The sequence below is a fragment of the Pipistrellus kuhlii genome, unplaced genomic scaffold (genome assembly GCF_014108245.1).
Source record: "Pipistrellus kuhlii isolate mPipKuh1 unplaced genomic scaffold, mPipKuh1.p scaffold_m20_p_4, whole genome shotgun sequence".
NCBI classification, from domain to species: Eukaryota; Metazoa; Chordata; class Mammalia; order Chiroptera; family Vespertilionidae; genus Pipistrellus; species Pipistrellus kuhlii.
Genome location: NW_023425540.1, coordinates 8,091,967 through 8,112,606, shown reverse-complemented (window position 1 = coordinate 8,112,606; position 20,640 = coordinate 8,091,967). Strand labels below are relative to the sequence as shown.

The window sequence follows — 20,640 nt, the reverse complement described above, 5'->3', positions numbered from 1 at the left end:
TCCAGCGTCCTTCATATCCTCCCAGTAAGTGGAAGCAAATTACCTGGGAGATAGGCTTTGGTAAGTCGGTGAGGGAGAGTGCAGGGACTTGCAGTGATCCTGGCGTCCAACCCTACTCTTTCAGGAGGAGCAATAGTAACAGCAGCAGCTGCCAACATAATAAAATATCTAACAACCATTCCATTCCTACTCACGCCAGGAATTTTCCCGAGTACCATCCTGCTCCTCACAATGATCCTTAGGGAGAGACGCCCTGTCTCCATGCACAGAGAGAGAACAGAAGCTCATGGCACCTGGGCAGTGTGCTGGGTGTGTGTATGTGAAACTCACATCGCCAGCTCCCCGACTCCACACATAGTCCTCTGCACACAGCCTGTGCCCCCAGCTGAGGCCAATAACACAGTTCCCGTAGTCACTACCATCTATTCAATAGAAAGAAGGAACATCTCCCACACTTCAGGTGGGGCCTCTTGCCTGCTTTACTCCATGAGAAAGGAAGGTGGTAGAAGAGAAAATGCATCTATTGCTCTCAGAGTCAAGGAAATAGTTACATCACTCATCTGCATCAGCCTTAGACTTGGGGGAATGACAAGGGCAAACACCAGAAAATCCATGCACAGGGCTCTCTCCCCACTCCCTGCATTTGCTCTCACATAATCCCAGACCTCACTAAGATATTCACTGAGCAAATACAAAGCCCTCATGTTGCATAAGACCCTGTAGAAGCTGTGGGAGAGGGAGCAGAGCATGTGAAGATGGGGAAGATCAGGCACTGTCTTCAAAAGAATTTACAACCCGGAAAGGAAGCTACCACGTGCACACACCATTTGAGTTCAGTGCAAAAGGTGCACAACTGCCGAGACCGGTTTGGCTCAATGGATAGAGCGTCGGCTTGGGGACTGAAGGGTCCCGGGTTCGATTCCGGTCAAGGGCATGTACCTTGGTTGCGGGCATATCCCCAGTAGGGGGTGTGCAAGAGGCAGCTGATTGATGTCTCTCTCTCATCGATGTTTCTAGCTTTCTATCCCTCTCTCTTCCTCTCTGTAAAAAATCAATAAGATATATATTTAAAAAAAAAAGGTGCACAACTTTACCAGCTTTTGGAGTTCGGGAAAAGAGTTCTGTCACAGCGAGGATGCTGCCGGTGTTTCTCCATTTCCTGCCAGGAGCTTTGCAGAGACAGGTGCACACAACCATCTGTGCTGACAACGCCAGCACAGGTGGCCTCTCCTGCAAATATTTGCTTTCCCATTAATCCAATTTGGAGAGGCCACAGCAGAGACTTAAAGGCTGCTGCTTCTCCATGACACATGGAGGCCAGAAGACAACCTGCAGCCGTACAGACAGGAGTGCCGCCTGAGAACCCGGGGAGGCATGAAGGCCATTCATGGGAATTGCAATGTCTACCGCGATGCTGTGAGATTGCAAGCTGAGGAGCCTTTGGCAGCGCAGTTTCCTAACGGGAGAGTCTTCTGTCTTTATTCCTCAGCAGGAATGCAGTGTATGAAAGCCCTACAAATTGCAGCGTTAAGCTTGCCTCATCTGGAGTGTGTGTGACACCGACTACTCTTCATAAGACAATAATCCGCGATGACTGCAGATCACTGCCCACCCCACTCATCACCACGCGTTTACAGAGGCTCAGCTTTCAGTGGGTGGAGTACATTGAATAATAATATCAATAACAAGTGAACTTGTTAATTTTACTTTACAATATAGGAGTTTACAGTGAGCAAATTGTGAAGTGAATCCTGTATTCTCATTACTGTCAGCTACCAGACTGAAGATGGTTTTCTGCAGGAAACCAATACAAACATGATCACTAGCTCCATACACTGATTCATTACAGAAATTTTTTCCTGTTTATAACAGGGTTGGCATATTTTTTTCTTAAAGGGCAAGATAGTAAACATTTCCAGCCTGCAGATGTATAGTCTGTTTCAGCTATTCAGCTTGGCCACTGTGGCCCCAAAGCAGCTGCAGGCAATCTGACAAACGTGCACGGCTGTGCTGCAATAAAGTTTTATTTACAAAAACAAACATCTGGTCTGGAGACCACAGTTTGCCAACCCCTCGTTTCAATAGTTGTTGACCTTCAAAAAAAATCAGCTTATTTCAGATAATATATTGAGAATTACATGCAAATTAATTCCCTACTAATCCTGTCTTTTTAAAAGCCCTTTGGAAGTTGTATACCCTCTTTCTTTTATTGCACAATTAATCACTTCTCGATTTATTTCTGGTTGAAATATATATTATCTCACATGTGTGCATTGAGGCACACTATTGCACTACCACTCCCTGGTGCCTGTGTTTGATGCCGACAAATCTTTTTATAAATGTGATGTACAGCCTGCTTTCCCAATATATGCAGGTTAATTTGTAACAGGTGCAGGGCACCTGTACAGTGAATTCAGGTTTTGTGTCCTCAGGGCAAAAACGTTCACTCTCTGAGAGCTGTTCGCGTGAGGAGTTGGTGTGAACAGAGGCCCTGTGAACTGCCGGTCAGGGCCCTGTCTCCGCAGAGGCGTCTACGTGCGGAGGCCAGGGCCCTCTGGAGAGCAGTGGTAACCCGCTGGTCTGAGGCTGCAGCACTCAGCATATCAGAAGGCTGCGGGCCAGAGGAACTCAAAGGTCACAACCAAACTTGGGGACGCGTCCACTTCCAGGAGCCACGAAGGAGTGTTTGCCACCCACTGGGGTCACCCCGGGTGAAAGAGTGTTTGTCTTGGACCTCATCCTTGAAAACTGTGTGTCACGCCTTGGAAGAGAAACCTCACCAGGAACTGGTATATGGAGAACACACAGCCCCACTGGAATTTTTAGAGGGATGCTTAATCATCTTTTTCAGATTAAAAAAAAAATAAAAAATAAGAAAAATATTTAGAGCAAAGATCAAGGCTTTTAGAGGCCTATGCCTGTAGATCTCTAATGTTCTTACTGTTTGGGTTCCAGAAGAAACAGAAGACCTTGAGTCTATTTACAACCAGTAAACTGCAACTACCTTAGGAGGCTGACCTTGAGCTGTGAGCTCACAGACACGGGCGCACAGAAGAACATGTCTCTTATAAACTAAGTGGTCACTATCTGCTTCTCTCTGATGACTGTCCAGCAGGTTGCTGGGAACTGGAGGAGGAAGGGTTAAAACCCAATATTTATCTCACAAGGAATCTCATCTCCCACAGACACATGTAAGCAGGGCCGTGTGTAAGAAAGCGCAGACAATGTCACTGCCAAGGCCATATTTTAAGACAACTGAACACTATTGTCTGATTACCAATAGTATGCATTCTCTACTTTGCAAGCTTTGCACGGATGGTATCCTCTTTATACTCTTCCTGGTTAGAGACTCAGGAAAGCAGTTCTCTCTAGGCCTCCTTTTCTTCCAGTATAAAGGGAATAATTCTACCTGCCTCCCGCCGCTTCAGAGATGCGTGGAAGGGGAATAAACAGTATCTGTAGGATGCGGGGCAATAACTAGAGATTAGTGCTGCTTGTGAGGCAGGAAGGGCTGCCCCAGTGTGGGTGCCAGAGAGAGCCAACAGAAACACTGGCTCCTTAGAAGGGTCCTAGCATCTGGACTTACTGACCGCATCCTTGTGGAATTGTTTATAAACAGCAGACTGTCAAGAATTCAATGTCAGCTTCAATGTCAGCGTGGCTCTCTCATGCAGGTCAAAGCTCAAATTCTCTGCAACAAATACATGCTGCACATTCCCGCTCGGATGCCATCCCTGCACAGACACGCTTCTCTTTGGTGCTTATTTTAGCTGTGTTGTCAGCTAACGAGATCCTTAAGGTTGAAACATCTGATGAAGAAGAATGCTTCAAGAGGCGCGATCCTCTGGTTCTTCTGGAGGCAGCGATGGGTCACAGGCAGGCGTGGGGCAGCTGGAGGAGGGGCGCCATCCATTACCAACGGGATGCCACAGTGATGCCAATGGACATGTCCTGTGACGCGTCCCAAGACCAGACCATGACGCCAGTGCCATGACCTGAAGCTAAGGTTCTGTGGAGGCTTGCGGGAGAGACTGTATTTGTAGCAACAGACAAGCGACGTTTCTCCGCCTGTTTATCTGGGCCCCTCTCTCTCATAAAGACTGGCTGAAGGGCATGGCGGTACTCCATGGTAGACAAAAAGTGGTTAAGATATCAGGGAAAACCTGGCTTCTATTCTTTTTGCGAATTTTTTGTGTAGGCTACAAGGATGGAGAAGATATAATCCCTATGCTTACAGACAGCACAGTCTATTCAGAGGAATAGAGGGCACACAAAAGTCTCCATTGGGTTTAAACAAAAGACAGGGATATCAAGATGCAAAATAGAATCAAGACGGGAAATTTCATATCCAATTCTAATACTTGTTGGAATAAAATAAAAGCCATGTGAGAATACAAATAAACACCCCAGGGTCATACACTATTCTGATTACTTTAAACACTTGTAATTTCATGGTAACTGTATAAGTTAGGTACTATGAGCATCTCTATTTATTTTATTTTTTAAAATTAATTTTTAATTTTTTAATTTTTTTTATTGATTATGGTATCCCATAATTGTCCTCATCCCCCCATTCCCATCCCAAACCCCTCCCTACATATGCCCTCACCTTTCTGTTGTCCATGGCCACTGGCTAGGCCCATATGCATGCACACAAGTTCTTTGGTTGATCTCTTCCTCTTAGAGAACAAAGCAAAACAGAGCAGAGCCCAGGTGCAGAGAGGGTGTGATGCTCAGGGGAGAAGCCACAGCATGCTGGGAGCATCTGGGACTACCCCAGGCTGGCCTGCCTGGGGCTGCGCTTCTCCTGAGCTGTGTGCACTCTCCCTGGAGTGAAAAAGAAGGGGTTCTGATTCTCCCTTGTGCAGGGAGGTGAGTTCTGAGTGATACACCACACATGGAGGATAATTAGCTAATTAGCTAGTATTCTTGCTTATCACCAAGAACATCAGCAGATGCCAAGAGACTGGCAGCAATTTCTTCACCACATCCGCCACTCTGCAACCTGTAGTTGCACACGGCTCAATGCTTAGCTCCTCGGACCCCGTGATGTGACGAAGACAATGGCTTGGGGAATCACTGCGGCTCTGGGGGAGTCTGCAGGGCAATGTATCATGCTTGTGCGAGGGGAGGGTTCCGATGCGGGATGGGGCACACTCCCTCAGCAAAACATTTTTCACGAATTCCTTCTCACTTCCTTCCAGAAAGTAAGCTGAGTGAAGAGTGTGGAACACACCAGCTGGGAAAACCCAACAGCCACCCTCTCAACCCCTCACGTTAATGTGGGAGCAGATCGACTTGCCAAACGCTCTAACTTGGGGGCTTGTACAGTTTTGTGTTCCGACACGACTGACAAGCCCATTAGCGAAATGAAGAAGTAGCCTCACAGAGAAGTTGACAAGAGACATTCTGACAAAGAATCTTCTGGTTTGCCTGTGCAATTTCAGTCATTCATTCATCCAGTTACTGAATCTCAAATAAAAATAAGGAAAGGACAACAGCTTGAATCAGGAGGGGTGGGGAACGTCCAGCCCGAGGGCCATATAAGGCCCTTGAAATCACTTGGTCTGACCCTGCCAAGGCAGGAGGGGTGAGTTAATTGAATATTTGAGCAAACATTGCAGGCCAGTTTTTAAGTTGATAATTCGGTATGGCCCGTGAATGATGTTATAAATATCCAAATGGCACTTGGCAGAAAAAAGGTTCCCCACCCCAGAATTACAGTAAAGCTTAGATAATATCGATGAAGGCAGAAAAAGGAGTACAATTCTTACTTGTCAGTGGGCCAGGATTAACTCTTTGTAGACTCTGGGATGCTCTGTCAAGAACAGCTGGTACGGCTGCAACAGAAAGAGAAGAAAACCATTAGTCGTCTTTCCAAAATGGTCTGAGGTGACCCTGCTACCACCTCATGTTCACATGGCAAAAGGTGAAGTGGGCCAACCTCATCATCATCTTTTTCTTTCTTTCAAAATTAAAATTATACCTGCCTTCTAAGGAACCCCCATCAGCGTCAGAGCATAATGGAAACATTCTGCTCATAGTCCCCTCTCGACTTGCAGGAACAATGAAAGAAGTCTTCCTATATCATCTGAGTCTTGCTTATGAAAAGGAGGCGCATCCATTCTTACATTTTGTAAAAGTTTTTTCAAAAAACCTTATTCTTAGCCATAAACACATGAGCGGTCCTGGGAGCAGGAAAGGAATGAGGGGGAAACAAAAGTTGGACAAGAGACACTGAACTTTATGATGTGAGATGGGCAGTGAGTCATCTATTATATAAGCAGCTATAATTTTATTGATACTGGTATTCGGTTGCACTCAAAACAGGAAAAATGGAAAATGATCAGGCAGTTGTCACTGGGCTGCTGAACTGGGTTGCTTTGCAAGCATCTCAGCTACAAAGTATGCAACGGCTGCCTGATGAGGAAGGGGGTTCCTCTGGGGTTCCCCACCCTGATCACGTGATCTGGGGCTATTTTCAGAGAGGCAATGGGGTCCAGGCCCCCAACGAACAGGGAGCTTTAATCATAGCAGGGAAACAATGTGTTTGGGCCTCAATAGAAACCAACAGTAACAATGCTAAGAAATCTTTCTCTAATACGAAAAAAGGAAGAAGAGAATGAAGATGCATGGGCAGTGAGCAAACCCACTCCCATCCCTCTGAATTTCAGAGCTGGGAGAACCCTGCCCACCTGGCCCTGGTCCACGTTTCAACCTGCCTTTCACACCTCCACACCTAGCTCAGAGGGCCTGGAGTTCATAATATAGAACACACGTGTCAAACACAAGGCCAAATCCGTCCCACCAGGCCTTGCAATGTGGCCCGCACCACGCTGTCATCACTGCACTCCGCTGCGTTTCCATCACAATGACAGTTTATGACTGTTCAGTAAACCATTCGGCCCGCGATTTAGGCTGGATTTTAGATTTTGGCCCCTTCTCTGATTGAGTTTGACACCCCTAATATAGAACCTCACGGATGACATTAAGATCCTCACTCGGCCGGCATGGCTCAGTTGTTAAGCATTGACTTATGAATCAGGAGGTCATGGTTAGATTCTTGGTCAGGGCACATGCCCAGGTTTAAGGCTCAATCCCCAGTATGGGGGGGGGGTGCAGGAGGCAGCTGATCAATGACTCTCTCATCATTGATGTTTCTCTCTCTCTCTTTTCATCTCTGAAATCAACAAAAATATATTTAAATAAAAGATCCGTTTATTCAACACCACAGTTCTGGAAGTGTTTCTTTTTATTCTCTCTCAAAATTTTACTAGTAGTATCATATGTAGAAGCTCATTTACTCCCAGATGCAATAATGGATTATGACAAAGAAATAATCAACTACCCCTGATTTTAATGTGACCAGAAAGGAAAATTATATCTTAGGACAAGTCCACTCACTAACTTGGTACCCTGAGTTTAGTATGATCATTATCTAGAACCCATCCCCCACCCCAAGTCCTTGCTACCATTGGAGAACACTTTTATTACCTCTTGGGCACTAGAACATAAAATATTTCTGGTCCACGTTTGGCAACTGCAGACAAAAGTTGCAACCATGAGTGGCCTGTATCACTGACAACTATGCGCTCCTTGAGAAAGTTCCAATGGCTCAAAGGAAGAGGAAAATTAAGTCAATCGTGGCATGGCACACAAGCCCATGTGTCATTTTGGTCAGAGTTATCCAGCAAGGGTGTCTCAGTTTTCAGCTGGAAACGGAGAAAACGAGCAGACACCAGTTTCCAGGCTCGGGTCAGCGGTACGGCTGACAGATTTCTCCAGAATGGTGCCTGAAATGGAATGTGGGGGTCAGTTATGAGGCCCCAGGGGAGCGCGCAGAGCCAAGCCTCAGGCCTGGAAACGCTCGGGGAGCCGGCCGCTGGGCCCCTCACGAGCCAGGAGTCTGCTTTCCTTGTAGACAGACATCTGGTGCGCTCCCCTCCTTGGTGTTGGTATTTGGTAACATTTTCATGAAGCAAAAATTCTCACTCAGCTAACACCCTGCACAATATGTGCCGAATAAAGACATGAAAGGAGCAGATGACTCCTGGGGAAGGAGCACAGGCCGAGGCCAGCGCCGGGAAGGCACTGGTTACCAAAGTAAAGCATAATAAACACTATTGTGCCATCTTAGCGATGGAGGTGTTGCGCCCAGCTGTCAGTTTTAGTGAGTGTCAACGTTGTCCTTAATATCTAGCAAGGCTGGGCAGTGAGGGAGACACTAATTAGGGATGACAATAAGCCCAAGATCCTGACTCCAATCCATTACAGAGGGGCTTTGAAATGTGGGTGCTACAAACAAGGTGGCTACTGCCCCTGGCCTCTGGGAGCCCAGCTTCTGGGCAGGGACCTTTAAAGGAAGGAGTGGCCCTGGACAAGCTTGAGGGGGGTGGGGATGAACTTGAGATAAACAGGCCATGAAGAGGAAGAGAAAGGGAAGTTGGAGCCCAGGGAAGCACTGCACAAACACAAGGTGTAAGACGGCCAGGGTATGCGAGGGGCTTTGATCTGTCGGAGGGAGTGGGGTATAGCTGATCTGGGACGTGTGGAACCGGGGAGAAGTCAGGGTAGTGGTGGAGCCAATAACAGTGATAATGATAATGAAAATGACAAGACTCTCTAACATTTACTAAGCACTTAGTATTTTGTGTAGCTAGTATTCTGCAGGTGCCAACTCATTAAACCTATTATGTAGATACCCATATGTCCCCATTTTTCAGAGAGAGACACCAAAGTCCAGATATGTGCCATAGTTGGGAAGTGGAGGTCAAGGCTGGAATACTGTTTTTCATTAAGGAGAACAGAGGTGTCAACACCAGGCAGTGGGCAGTAAGCTAGCCTCTGTGCCACGTGACAGCAGGGGCCACCGTCATCACAGCAGTGCTCAGAGGAGCGACCAGAATCGCAGGTTGGCTGAGCTGACATCAATACAAGGTAGGCCAGTCAGGAGCATAGGACTGAGACGAGAAGACCAGAGTACTAAAAGGTCAGGCTGAGGTGTGGGGAGGACAGAAGGGTCTCTCCCTTTACAATGTGGTTTTAGATGTTTTTAATGCCTGCGAATTCATTTGTTGAAGCAACAGACTGATTTGACAGTCCAAAGCTCAGATGGTGACTCACAGGTGGTGGGCTGGACCTGCCACCTCTTTCCAGCTCTGTGATATCATGCCATTAACTTGAAATCAGCCATCATGGGAATATTTACACCATAATAATTGGCAAATGCTACAAATCAAGACCTTTTAACATTGAAGCCTGTGGAAATTCCACCTGCCCTTCAAGATCAGTTTGAGTGTCTTCTCCTCCAATGAAGTATTTTTTATATTCTCCCAGTTGAAATCCATCTTTCAGAATACTTTTTCTTAATACCTGGACCCGGGCACATAGGATTCCTTGCCTAGTACCTTAGTTACCTGACTTGCCCAAAGAATGATAAATTTGAAGTATGAACACAAAGACCATGTCTCATCCTCCTTTGGATCCACCATCGTATTAGCTCAGACCCTTCAATATATGCTAAATGAATGCTAAATGCATATTCATGAAGTTACTGAAGAGCTCACTAGGAAGTCTTTCAGGAAGAGCTGTGAGGCATCATTATTTTAGTTCTGTAATTATTTTAAATTTGTCATTTTGTGGCCTTTGGAGTCCCAACTTACACAAAAGAGATTCTCAAGTGCATCATCAGCTCCAGGACAAGTGTTCTCCTGGGACACTGATACTCAAACTTGAGGCACAGGCAGAGTATTTTACCACATTTTCATGGTAGTTGGCCCCTTAAAAGTGGTGAAGGGAAGAAACAATGAAAATAAGATTGTTTCACTTCCTTACTCACTTCCTGTCACCTAGAAGGATGCATCTGTCCAATGCTGATCACGGCAGAGAGCCACCTTGTTGATTTCGAGGTACACCATCCTTGTTGCCCACGTACTGAGCTGAGACTGGTAGTAGTGACTTGTAAGTCCTGTGAATTGGTTGCTTTGGCCAATTCATGAGTCTCCTTGCTGAGACCGGGCAGTGTTTCAGAAGCATAGCGTGTCAAATGTGTCCTAAGAAAGCATACACTTTGCCAGAGGTTTGGAGGTGTGTTTTCCCCTCTCTGGGCAAAGGCATCTTCTATAAACAGGTTGGTCTAGACTCCCACCACTCAGCCTCTTGTTTCTTCCCGAGCTCCACTCATCAATTCTCATGTAATGTTTCTTGAACAAAATCCTGTTCTCTTGGTAAGTAGGTACCTGAGAGCTAGAGAAAGTGGCCATCAGTCAAAGCTGCAGTGCATGAGCAGTTCTGATGTGCCAGACGCTGTCCTAGATGCTAGGAACACAGAGGCGAAGACAGGCCTTTCTGGGCCCACATTCTGGGATGTGTGTGGGCCATCAACAGATAAGCAAACAGGTAGCGCAGGTGGTAGAGTGGAGCAATAAGATGTGGGTGAGTGGTTACTGTGGCCCTGCAAGCAGAATGGAAAAATATAGGCCTGAAGGTGGGTTTGAGGAATAAGGAGTCCAGTGTCATAGGAGAGGAGCAGGGAAAGGGATGGGCAAAGGAGCTGAGACTGCAGAGGCCGGGGCCAGACCTGGAGCCATTCAGCAGGCCAGGGGAAGGCCCTGTGGCGTGTTTACCATGGCAGCTTCCACGAAAGGGACCCCATTGAGTTGCAGCTGCGATTGCTGCCAGACTTGTCCCACTGCAGCGGGTCCTTCCCTCTGGAATCTTTCACAGTGACCCATAGTTGGGAATGGGAGGTGTTGGCACTGGGCCAGGAGGCTGTCTGGTGTACAGCTTTAATTCACTCATCACCTTGATTCCACTGTAGTTGGTCTAGGTCATAGACACAACCCAGAGGGCCTTTTGTTGATTGAGCACTGATTATGTGCAAGGCACTACACCAGATACTGGGATATGGTGGTGAACAGACAACACAGGCCCCAAGGCTCACTGCTCTATTCCCCTAAACAGACCCTCTGCCCCAGACCACTGTGTCTGCGAGCCATCAGGCACATTCCTTATTCTAGGTGTCTGCTCACCTATATTATTCTCTTTGCTGCCTCCAGAATGGGAAGAAGACCAGAGGTTAATTTCTGCCTATAGAGTGGGGATAACAGTTCAGAAAATAAAATAATGTACATACAGCGCTTAACAGCATGTTAATAAACATAGTGTTTATTTTTGTATATATATATTTAATATACTTTTTATTATTGATGGTATTATAGATATCTTCCCTTCCCCCCTTCCCCTCTGGCTCCCAACCCTTCCATCTGTACCCCCAATGTCTTCACTACCCTATTGCCCATGTCCATGGGCTGATGCATAGTGTTTATGATCACAATGGTCTTTCAATTAGTGGCATTTATTATATCTGCCACTCAACTTATAGTTACTAATGTCCTACGCTGTATTTTGCACTATTTTGTGTTTACTTTCTTGCCCCCACAATTAGATTACAAGCCATATTCTAGTCTTTTTTAAACCTGCACACAGTAGGCCCTTAATAAATATCTGTAGTATGATGGTTAATCTGGTCTTTCAGACCAACAGCCTCTCCTTTGGATTAGTTCCTATCTCTGAGTTAACCAAGAGTCTCAGTGGAAGGTTATGTGTCATTACAGATATATTTGTCACATCTGTATGCAATAAGAGAAAAAAGAGGACTTTGACACAGCTTCTCTCAGATACTCGACTCACAATTTTTAGCTTCACTTTCTGAAGGCCAGTTTTGGAAAGAAATAGTTGAAACTCTGCTTTGTGGCTAGCGTGGGACCAGCTCCAAAAATCATTTTGCAGTGGAAAATGGAAGCTCTACCCAAAAGTGAATGGAGATGGATAAGGTGACAAGCCACCATAGGCACATACCTTGGCAGCAAGGTACCCGGTGCTTATTTTTTTAAACTTTGTCCTTTTCGTTGGGCCTGCTGTAGCTTTTGGCTCCAGTGAGAAGAAACCTTTATGGCTGCTGAAGCTTAACTCTAAACTCTACAGTCTGAGTTTCCAAAATGCACAATTAAAAGTACAGTCAAAACAGTCTATCAAGTCACACAACATCCATTTAAAATTATACCAGGTGTGAAAAAGAAAACATATGACATCTTTCTGGAAGGAGTAAGTTTAAACTGAAAAGGAGCTATATTTCTTGGTGGCTATCGGGCAGGCAAAGTCTCCCAGTCTAGAATATAGGCTTTGCTTCCTGGCCTGAATGACGTGTCCTGGGATGATGACATGACATAAAGAAGAAAAAAATCACAAGCCTTATTGACAACCCATATGTGGCCACTGCGCTGGCCCAGATGCCGGGACAGGGAGTCTTTGTGTCGGCCTGGAGAGGCTCCCTGCCCATAGGCTTTCTGGCTGGACAGGGACACTGTATGGCTTTAAGTGTTCCCTGATCGAATGTGGGAAAAGCAGCAGCCAGCCAAGTTTGGAACAGAGTTTTTATTGTGCGGAGGCCAGGAGGTGAGGGGGAGGGAGAGGGACAGGGATCCCACACAACTCTGCCTGGCTCTGCTTTCTGGTAGATGTATGTTTAAAAAGCCAAGGAGGACACCTTTGGGGGCAAAGAAAGATACCCGTGAAACTTTACATAGTTCAAGTTTAGGATCTGCAGTAAATGTGAGTGATATTTAATTGGTATTAATTAATTTACCTGCATATTTACATTTAATGAACTTCCTAGCATCTGATAAATGCAGCTGAAGAGAAAGCAAAATAATAGGTGTGACCATTTAGATCTCAACGGAGTCTTGTCTGCCCTTAGCCCCTGCCCTGAACTAGAACTCTGAATGGCCTGGGTCTGTCTACAGGAGGAGCGTGCAGAGGAAAGGGATCTGCAGAGGTCAGGAATTAGGCCACCAACATCATCTCAAATGAAAACCACAATAGGTTCTGCGTAATTGGACATTTCTCTTTCTCAAGAATAACATTAAAAAACACCGAAAAACTCATCTGGAAAGTGAAGTCTATTTTTGGTTTCTTTGGAGTTGTTCTCCCAGAATCTTCCCTGCTATTCCCGGATCTTGTCAGCGCTGCCCAAATGGCTGCCTGCACTTTCTGAATCCACTTCAGCTGTGCTGCTTCTGATCCCTCCCCTCCACCAGCTCTGCCTGATCAAATCCCATGGGCTCTTCCTCTTCCCTGTACTCCTCACTTTTTGAGATGTACTTGACCCAGTAGACCATTTCCCTTTAGAGACATGCTCCGCCTCACTTCCATGACGTCAAGTTGGCTTGGTTTCCCTTTCATTTCACAGGCTGTTCTTCCTTGTTCTCTCCTTCTGCTTGAGCCCTAAACATTGTAGTGTCACAGACACTTCATTTCCCTAGTCTCACGGCTTTAAACATGACCTACCTGCTGATGGCTCCACATGTCTACCTTCAGCCTCAGCCTCTCCACTGAACTGCAGTCTCTGTTCAGCCTCCTTGGCATCATCACTCAGTATCCCATCGGTGTCTCAGTCCTATCCCACCATTATTTTCTTGGACTCAAAAGACACACATTTTTGGACTTGTCTACGATTCCCCCTTTTCCTACTAATTGTCAGAACATATAATTGGCTGTTGTTTCACGGTAAGTGCTCCTTAGGCTCTGCCTTCTTCCCTTTCCCATCTAACACTTCCCAAATGAGGGTCCTGTCTTCACCCAGGCCTTCCTCTGCCTTGAGCGAGGATCCTAGTCCATCCTCCTGCTGGATTAATCCTTCTAAATACCCTTTTCATTTGCCACTCCTCCACTTACGGGCTCACACGGCACCTCTTGCTTGCTGGATTAAGTCCAAATTCTTCAGCCCAACATTCACATCGCTCTTCCAGAAGGCACTGCTTCATTACTCCGACTTCTTTCCCACACGTGTCAGTGTAAACCCATGCGTTTTTAAAACTACGGCCTGCGGGCCACATGCGGCCCGCAGAGGAGTCTGATCCAGCCCGCCAGGTTTTTTGGGCAGTGAGCGCAGCCGAGGTGTTACAGTAGGAATTAGTAGTTCATATAGTCCGGCCCTCCAGCTCTCTGAGGGACCGTGATCTGGCCCCCACTTTAAAAAGTTTGAGGACGCCTTAGGGTCCTCAGCCTGTGTGTTCTGTCTCCTTAATTTTTTTTCTTTTTCCTCTTCTGCTGAAAGTGCCCATCCTTTCTCCCCCAACTCCCTGGAGATCACCCCTCCTTCATAAAACCTTCCCCATCAGTGGCTCCATTCTGACAGTTTTTGACATTTACCCCGCCTGGAGCTGGGCACTGAAGTTTTCCATCAGTCATTTTTCTTGAAAACAATGCTGAGGAGGAACATGGAATGCAGACTATTTGTATACAGTTATTATCATAAGGCTGATCTCTCAAAACAGGACAATGTGCCTGGAGTAGGTGCTGTGAACGTGTAGCCAAACAGCGTTAGCGGACCCAGAGACTTCCAAAAAAGTCCTTGAAGTCACACTGGAATGCAGACTACGTGTAATACTCATTTCCAATGATTAGATCTACCCATAGCTTCCAGGAAACAGTTCGCATTGTTCTCTGTCCTTGAGCACTTTCTTACAGTTAGATTGGCACAAATAGGTATATTTTAGAAATATTAAAATGCGTAGTCAAGTAGCTTTCTTTAAATAAAACCCAGTAAGTATATGTTTATTTAATTTTTTTTCTACTTCTATGGTGTAGTTTTAGCGGGTAAACTACTCTGTTCCAGCTTTACCACAAAATTTACTTAGTGTTCATAATTGGTGGCAAGAAATATAAAGGTAAATGGATGACACGGCTATGTGGTGTAAAAATATCTTCTCTAAACCCATTTCTTGCTACTGAGAAATACTGAGATGAGAAACAGATTATACATAGTCATTTCAGTCAGTGCATCTTTAAGTGAGCCCTGCCTACGTGCCCACGCCTAGCTCTCTGCTAGGTTCTGGGCACAAGGGAAAGGAGTGGAATACATGGCTACTGGGATCTGAAGTCACATTGTAGGCAGGAAGCAAACCTAAGAGACCGGATGCCCCCAGAGGCTCCTAAGGGCTAAAGTGTTCAGAACTCATCGGTGCATAAGGAGCTGGGAAGTTGGAGGTGGTGACAGTCAGGAGTGACTTGATCACTTCAACGCAAGTGATAGGACTGCCACTGACTTTTCAGCTAGTGGAATGGAGGATGCAGATAAATGGGCAGTGGGGGAAACACCATGGCCCAGGGCAATGATGGCAGGCAAGACCGGCTTAGAGGAGATGGGGAGGGACAGCTCTGGCCGTGATGGGGGCTGTGTCCCGGAGGAGATGGTGGAAGAATTGGACATTTAACGTGGAGCCAGGTGGCCTCAAAGCACAGACGTGAAGCACTTGGCAGTGGGAGCCGCGGAGGCTCTTGAGCTGGAGCATGGCAGGACAAAAGGGCTGTGTCAGGAAGCAGGGCTCTCCAGCTGCGTGCCTGAGGGGTTAGCAAATCCACGGGGCTCTTGCAGTGGCCCGGGAATGACCTCCGAGAACACTGAGCTCATACCCACTATTCTCTATGGTTCCTGCTTGTTCCAAAGACCTTGACAAAATAAGGCTTTCATCATATGACTTGACTTCGATGGGAAAGTTTCCTTTTCCACCCTTCCGCCTAGTCTTCCAGGCCCGTGCCCCTCGCTCCCTCCCTGCAGTGGCTGGAGACCTCCTCTTCAGAACCACCCTCACCTCATGACCGTTCGGAGAAAAAAACACACCAGAGATCATCACATTGCATGCACCAGCCAGAACTTCAAACCCAGAAGGGCCCCCACATTAACACAAATTTTTGCTTTGAACAGTTTTAACCTGAGAAATAAAAATAACATATTAAACATTTCTATTAGATGTTCCCCTCCTTGCTGCCAAGTGGGCTACATTAGAGCCCCCGTCCCTGCAGCCGGAGTTCCTTCCAGGCCACGTGCAGAGGCTCCAGAAAAATCCCAGACGCTGTCCCTGATCAGAATAACCTGGTTCTGATCCGAAAGACCGGACCTGGGCATCTGAGCGTGGGGCTACGCTGACGGAAGAGCAAGCAGTCGGCCCACATCTGGCCACCTGGCAGCACTGACTCACTTCCTCTTGGCAGAAACCACGGACCAAAGAGCCTCTGGCAAAAGGTTAAAAATGAAAATAAAATAAAATATTTGATTGAAATGATACTATTTCAGGCTATCGTTACTGATACCTGAACATTTACGAGGTGCTTATGACGGCAGAATAAAGAACTGTTCCTAATGAACAAAAACAGAGCCAGAGACATCGAAGCATCGAACAGACCATCAAACTTCAGAGGGAAGGCAGGGGCGTAAGAGATCAATCAAAGAACTTGTTTGCATGCATATGAGCATAACCTATAGACACAGACACTAGGGGAGTGAGGGCATGTGCTGGGAAGGAGGGGGTGGCCGGGGAAAGGTCAATGGGAAAATATTATGTGTAATACTTTAAACAATAAAGAATTAAAAAAGAGAGAACTGTTCCTACGTATTCATTAAATCTGTAACTAATGATTGATAACATACTACACCGGCTGAATATCGAGCAGGACTGAAAGCCCTGAGGTAACATCACTCAGAGTCCCTAAGGCACAGCCGGATGCTCTCTGGCTACCCTGCCTCAACAGGACCAATCTGGTTAAGAGTGCCCAAGGCAGTACCTGTCTGGTGACTTAAAAGTAATCCAGTGTGTTTAGTGAGCAAAGACATGAGATTATGATCATGAAAAAGCTACGAAATGAATTTGGAAGATAACCCAAATCTTAGTTAAGTCTTCACCTACAGAACCCAATAACAGTTTCTGGGGATCAGGCAATGCTCTAACCCAAGTCAGCGATTTCAACCGGTGTGCTGCAAGCATTTTTAAATTATGCAATACCTGACTGTTGAGTCAGGGGCCCTGACCTCTTTTCCCTTAGACTGTCAAATAAAAAAATGACAACAGCCAACATAGCAATACCCATCTGGTGTGAATGCCCTGTCTTGAATCATAAATATCTAGGTTATAGAATGAATAGGGATGCATCTTGTTGGTCACATCTCATAAGAAGGTTGTGACTGATTGATTAATTCTTGGTACCAGAAATCCTTATAAATAAGAATAGGCACCTGATTTTTAAAAAAAGTCACGTTGGAACAAAAAGGGTAGGTAATCTCTATTATTATTATTTTGTAAATCAATAAAAATTATACCTATTTTTTGTCAAATCAGAAAAAAATATAACCCTTTTTTTCTGGTGTGCTACAGAATTTTAGTAATTAGTTTATGTGTGACATGAGAAGAAAAATGTTGAAAATTGCTGACCTAAGTAAATGTCAGAAGTGACAGCATTTTGTATCCATGCATGTTACTAACAATGAAAGATTTGTATTTACTTGGTCGCTTACTTATACATCCTTTATTTATTTCTCAGTTAACAGCTACACTTTAGTGTGTGCACAAAAATACCCTCATTTTCTCTTTAGTCTTTCTTTCTTTCTTTCTTTTTTTTTTTTTGCTGTGCAGTTTAAAAAACTTTAAGAGCATTTGTAGATTTCATGTGAAGCAGGTAATGAATTTTCTGCGAAGCCATCATTTGGGCTGCAGAAAATGCCACATTATTGCATTTCTCCAAAATTGATTCTGTCTGAGGTTGACAGCCAAGATGGTGGGATATTCAGTTTCAGCCGTTTCTGTAGGAAATAGAGCTATTTCCTTTTCTTGGGTTGCAGGAGGGTCTTAGGAGTTCTTACACAGAGATAAATATCTACCCTGGACGCCCCAACCCTGAAAATATCCATTATCTTTCTTCTCCGTAAGTCCCAACTGTCCTTCACTCCATAGATGCTCGCCTCCCTCTCCAATATCTATAAACAAACTCAGGGAGAGAAGTCCAGTCCTAGACCTGCCAATCCCCTGGATCCAAAGGGATAAGCTACTTGGCTCCCTTTTGGAAGAAAACACAAGCGAATGCAACAATTAATGCTCCAGCTCCTCTGAGATGTTACATGGCTGTGTTCACCTCGCATTCCTACCAAATGACTCAGAAGTGTTGAAAGACAGCATTTTTCAGTCATCATTTCCTTAGATCCGTGACCTAGAATAGAGTGGTAATTTGTATTTCGTGCAAATGAACATTCTCTATAGAGCTGGCTCCTCCAAGCAGTGTGGTCTGTTGGCCAGTGGCTTTAGCACCAATGGGGGCTTTCGAAATGCAGATGATCAGGCCTCATCCCAAGCCACCAGAAGAAGAGCCACCTGCCTTTAACAAGCTCCCCGGGAGGGGGGTGGGGGAGAGGGGTACTTGCACCTTTAAATTTGAGAAGCATTTCTCCAGGTAGCTTGCTCTCTCTCTCTCTCTCTCTCTCTCTCTCTCTCTCTCTCTCTCTCTCTCTCTCTCTCTCTTTTTTTTCCTTTCCCACTTTTCAAACACCAGGCATCATGATCCTTGCATTTCTCATGGACTCAGAAAAAATGCCTTCCAAGTGAGTAATGAAGATTAAGCTTTTAAACGGGGGTTCTTTCTGTTCTGCAACCCTTGGATGGAAACTGTCACAACATCTGGGATGTGGTAACCAAGAGGCGTCCCCAGTGGGAAACAAGTTCACATTTTTCTTCTGGAGGGAACGAGGCACAGTCACACTCTGGTTCTACGTTTACGCTGCTAATTGCTAAATTGTGCATGGAGGCACTTCTGAGCCGGGATCACGGAGCTGTAATTTGAGAAATGAAAGGCCAGCATTTGGTCCAGCTCCCAAATGCAGCTTACTGACTGCTCACAACACACAGCAAGAAAAAATCCTCTGAGCCAGGGTACAAGTACTTTTCAAAAGTCATTAGACTTGCGAAAATTCTATTTGGCCTATAAAATTTGCACTTGGCTGAACCATTTACACTCGGCACTGCCAATTTATTTTCCAACCAGATATCCCCAATGTCCCCAACTTTAATAGGCCAAGAATCAGGGATATTTCTGGTTATAAATACCCAGTTTTCCTCCACTTCCATCTCCAGGGAAGACTATTAGAGAAGAAAGACAGATTAAGTTAACTGTTTGAAAAAGTTTCTTCCACGTTTTTCTGGTATTTAGGTACATCATTCACTCATGTGTTTACTCATTTCCATTCTCCCTCCCCCCAATTTCTAATAGCTGTTTTTAAGGCAATTTTATGTCTTCAAAATAATGTTAAAATCAGATACCTGAAATAATTTACAAGTGATATTGCCTGTTTTTGAAATGATGTTTTTACAAATTCCATAGCTTTCCACATTGGTGCCTGGTACAGTGTTACCGAGAAAGACTTAGTTCGTTCAGTTCTTTTTTAAAAAAAATATATTTGTATTGATTTTAGAGAAGAAGGGAGAGGGAGAGATAGAAATATCAGTGATGAGAGAGCATCATTGATCGGCTGCCTCCTGCACACCCCACCCTAGGGCATGTGCCCTGACCAGGAATCAAACTGAGATCTTCTGGTTTATAAGTCAACACTTAATCACGGAGCCACACAGTTTGTTTATTTCTTAAAAACAATTATCAAGTGGCTATTATGAGTTTAATCAGTTATCAAACACAGATTAAACAATAGAAGAGGTAAGGATTCTGAGGAGTAAAAGTATAAGGTAAATCCCCAAGCTCAAGACAATTACAGCTCCACTGGAGAAGCCAGATAGGAACCCACACACAGTGACGCAGCAGGAGTGCTGAGTCAGCATTAACAAACATGATTAGTTGGCCTGGGAGACCCACATGGATAAATTAAGATTGAAGTGGACCCTGGAGGATGGCTAGGAAGGTACCAGAGGGAGAGGAATGCAGGGCCACAGTCATAGATAATAGTATACACTTATATTGACGGTGAAACAGCTCTGACTGAAAGAACGAGAAAAGGCAATACCTTCTCATTAGGAAGAGCAGTTTGGAAGTGATTTTTGAGTAAATGAGGCTTAGTTTTAAGAAGGTCTAGATCCCAATCCCACATAGATGCTGGCTAGATCCCAATCCCACATAGATGCTGGCTAGATGGAGGCTTTTTGACTGGGCACCTTTATATTTTACACTGTTTGTAAGGCCCAAGACCCTGGAGTCAGAGGGAAACTGCCCCAGGAAGTGCAGACTGCAATCTTAGAGCAAGGGTAGTTCTAATTTAATCCAGGAAGGACAAACAGCTTCCTAAATCTTCATTCAGTCAAATGGCTTGAGCTGAAATTCCTTTGCACAGCCCAAAGTTTCAAAATACTTTTAAAAACCTAAAAAAAATAAACCACCACCACCACCAGTAAGTTAATACCAGCAAAGTATTTGAGCAAAAATGTCAGCACCTCAGAGATGTCCTGGTTCAGAACCCAGATAATGAGCAAATGCAGTCCTCAGTCTGGTCCTCCCATTCCCACCAGCTAACACTGCCTGGCCCTGCAAGAGGTTAAAGCCACTGCACCCCACACACTTGGCCTCTAGCCAAGGAACTTTTGTTGTTGTTGCATTTTGTTGTTTTGCATTTCCCAAAATCAAGATGCTAGGAGAGAGTTTTATCTTTATCTATGGGGCTGTGTCTTGTAAAGGAACCAAAGAACAGCTGTAAATTTTTCAATATGAATCTTCCATGTGTGGCAAATCACTTAATGTGAAAACTGTTAATGCTACAACAAAAGTAAATGGCTTTCCCAACAGACTTCCTGGCAGAACATTTATGAGAACTAT

The 20,640-nt window shown here is 45.2% G+C and overlaps 1 protein-coding gene across 4 annotated transcripts in view; it reads right to left on the bottom strand.

Moving 5' to 3' along the window:
- GHR (growth hormone receptor) overlaps window positions 1–20,640 on the bottom strand; it is a 191,842-nt gene that overhangs the window by 47,336 nt on the left and 123,866 nt on the right. For 2 of the 4 annotated variants that reach the window (XM_036409450.2, XM_036409451.2), the window contains 2 exons: window positions 11,031–11,088; window positions 5,775–5,840 (listed from right to left, as the gene is read on the bottom strand). The exons of 1 other annotated variant lie outside the window; for it this stretch is intronic. In XM_036409450.2, coding sequence (XP_036265343.1) covers window positions 5,775–5,840; window positions 11,031–11,088 — 124 coding nt within the window. The remainder of the gene's footprint in view (window positions 1–5,774; window positions 5,841–11,030; window positions 11,089–20,640) is intronic. One more of the 4 variants, XM_036409455.2, reaches the window with a different exon arrangement.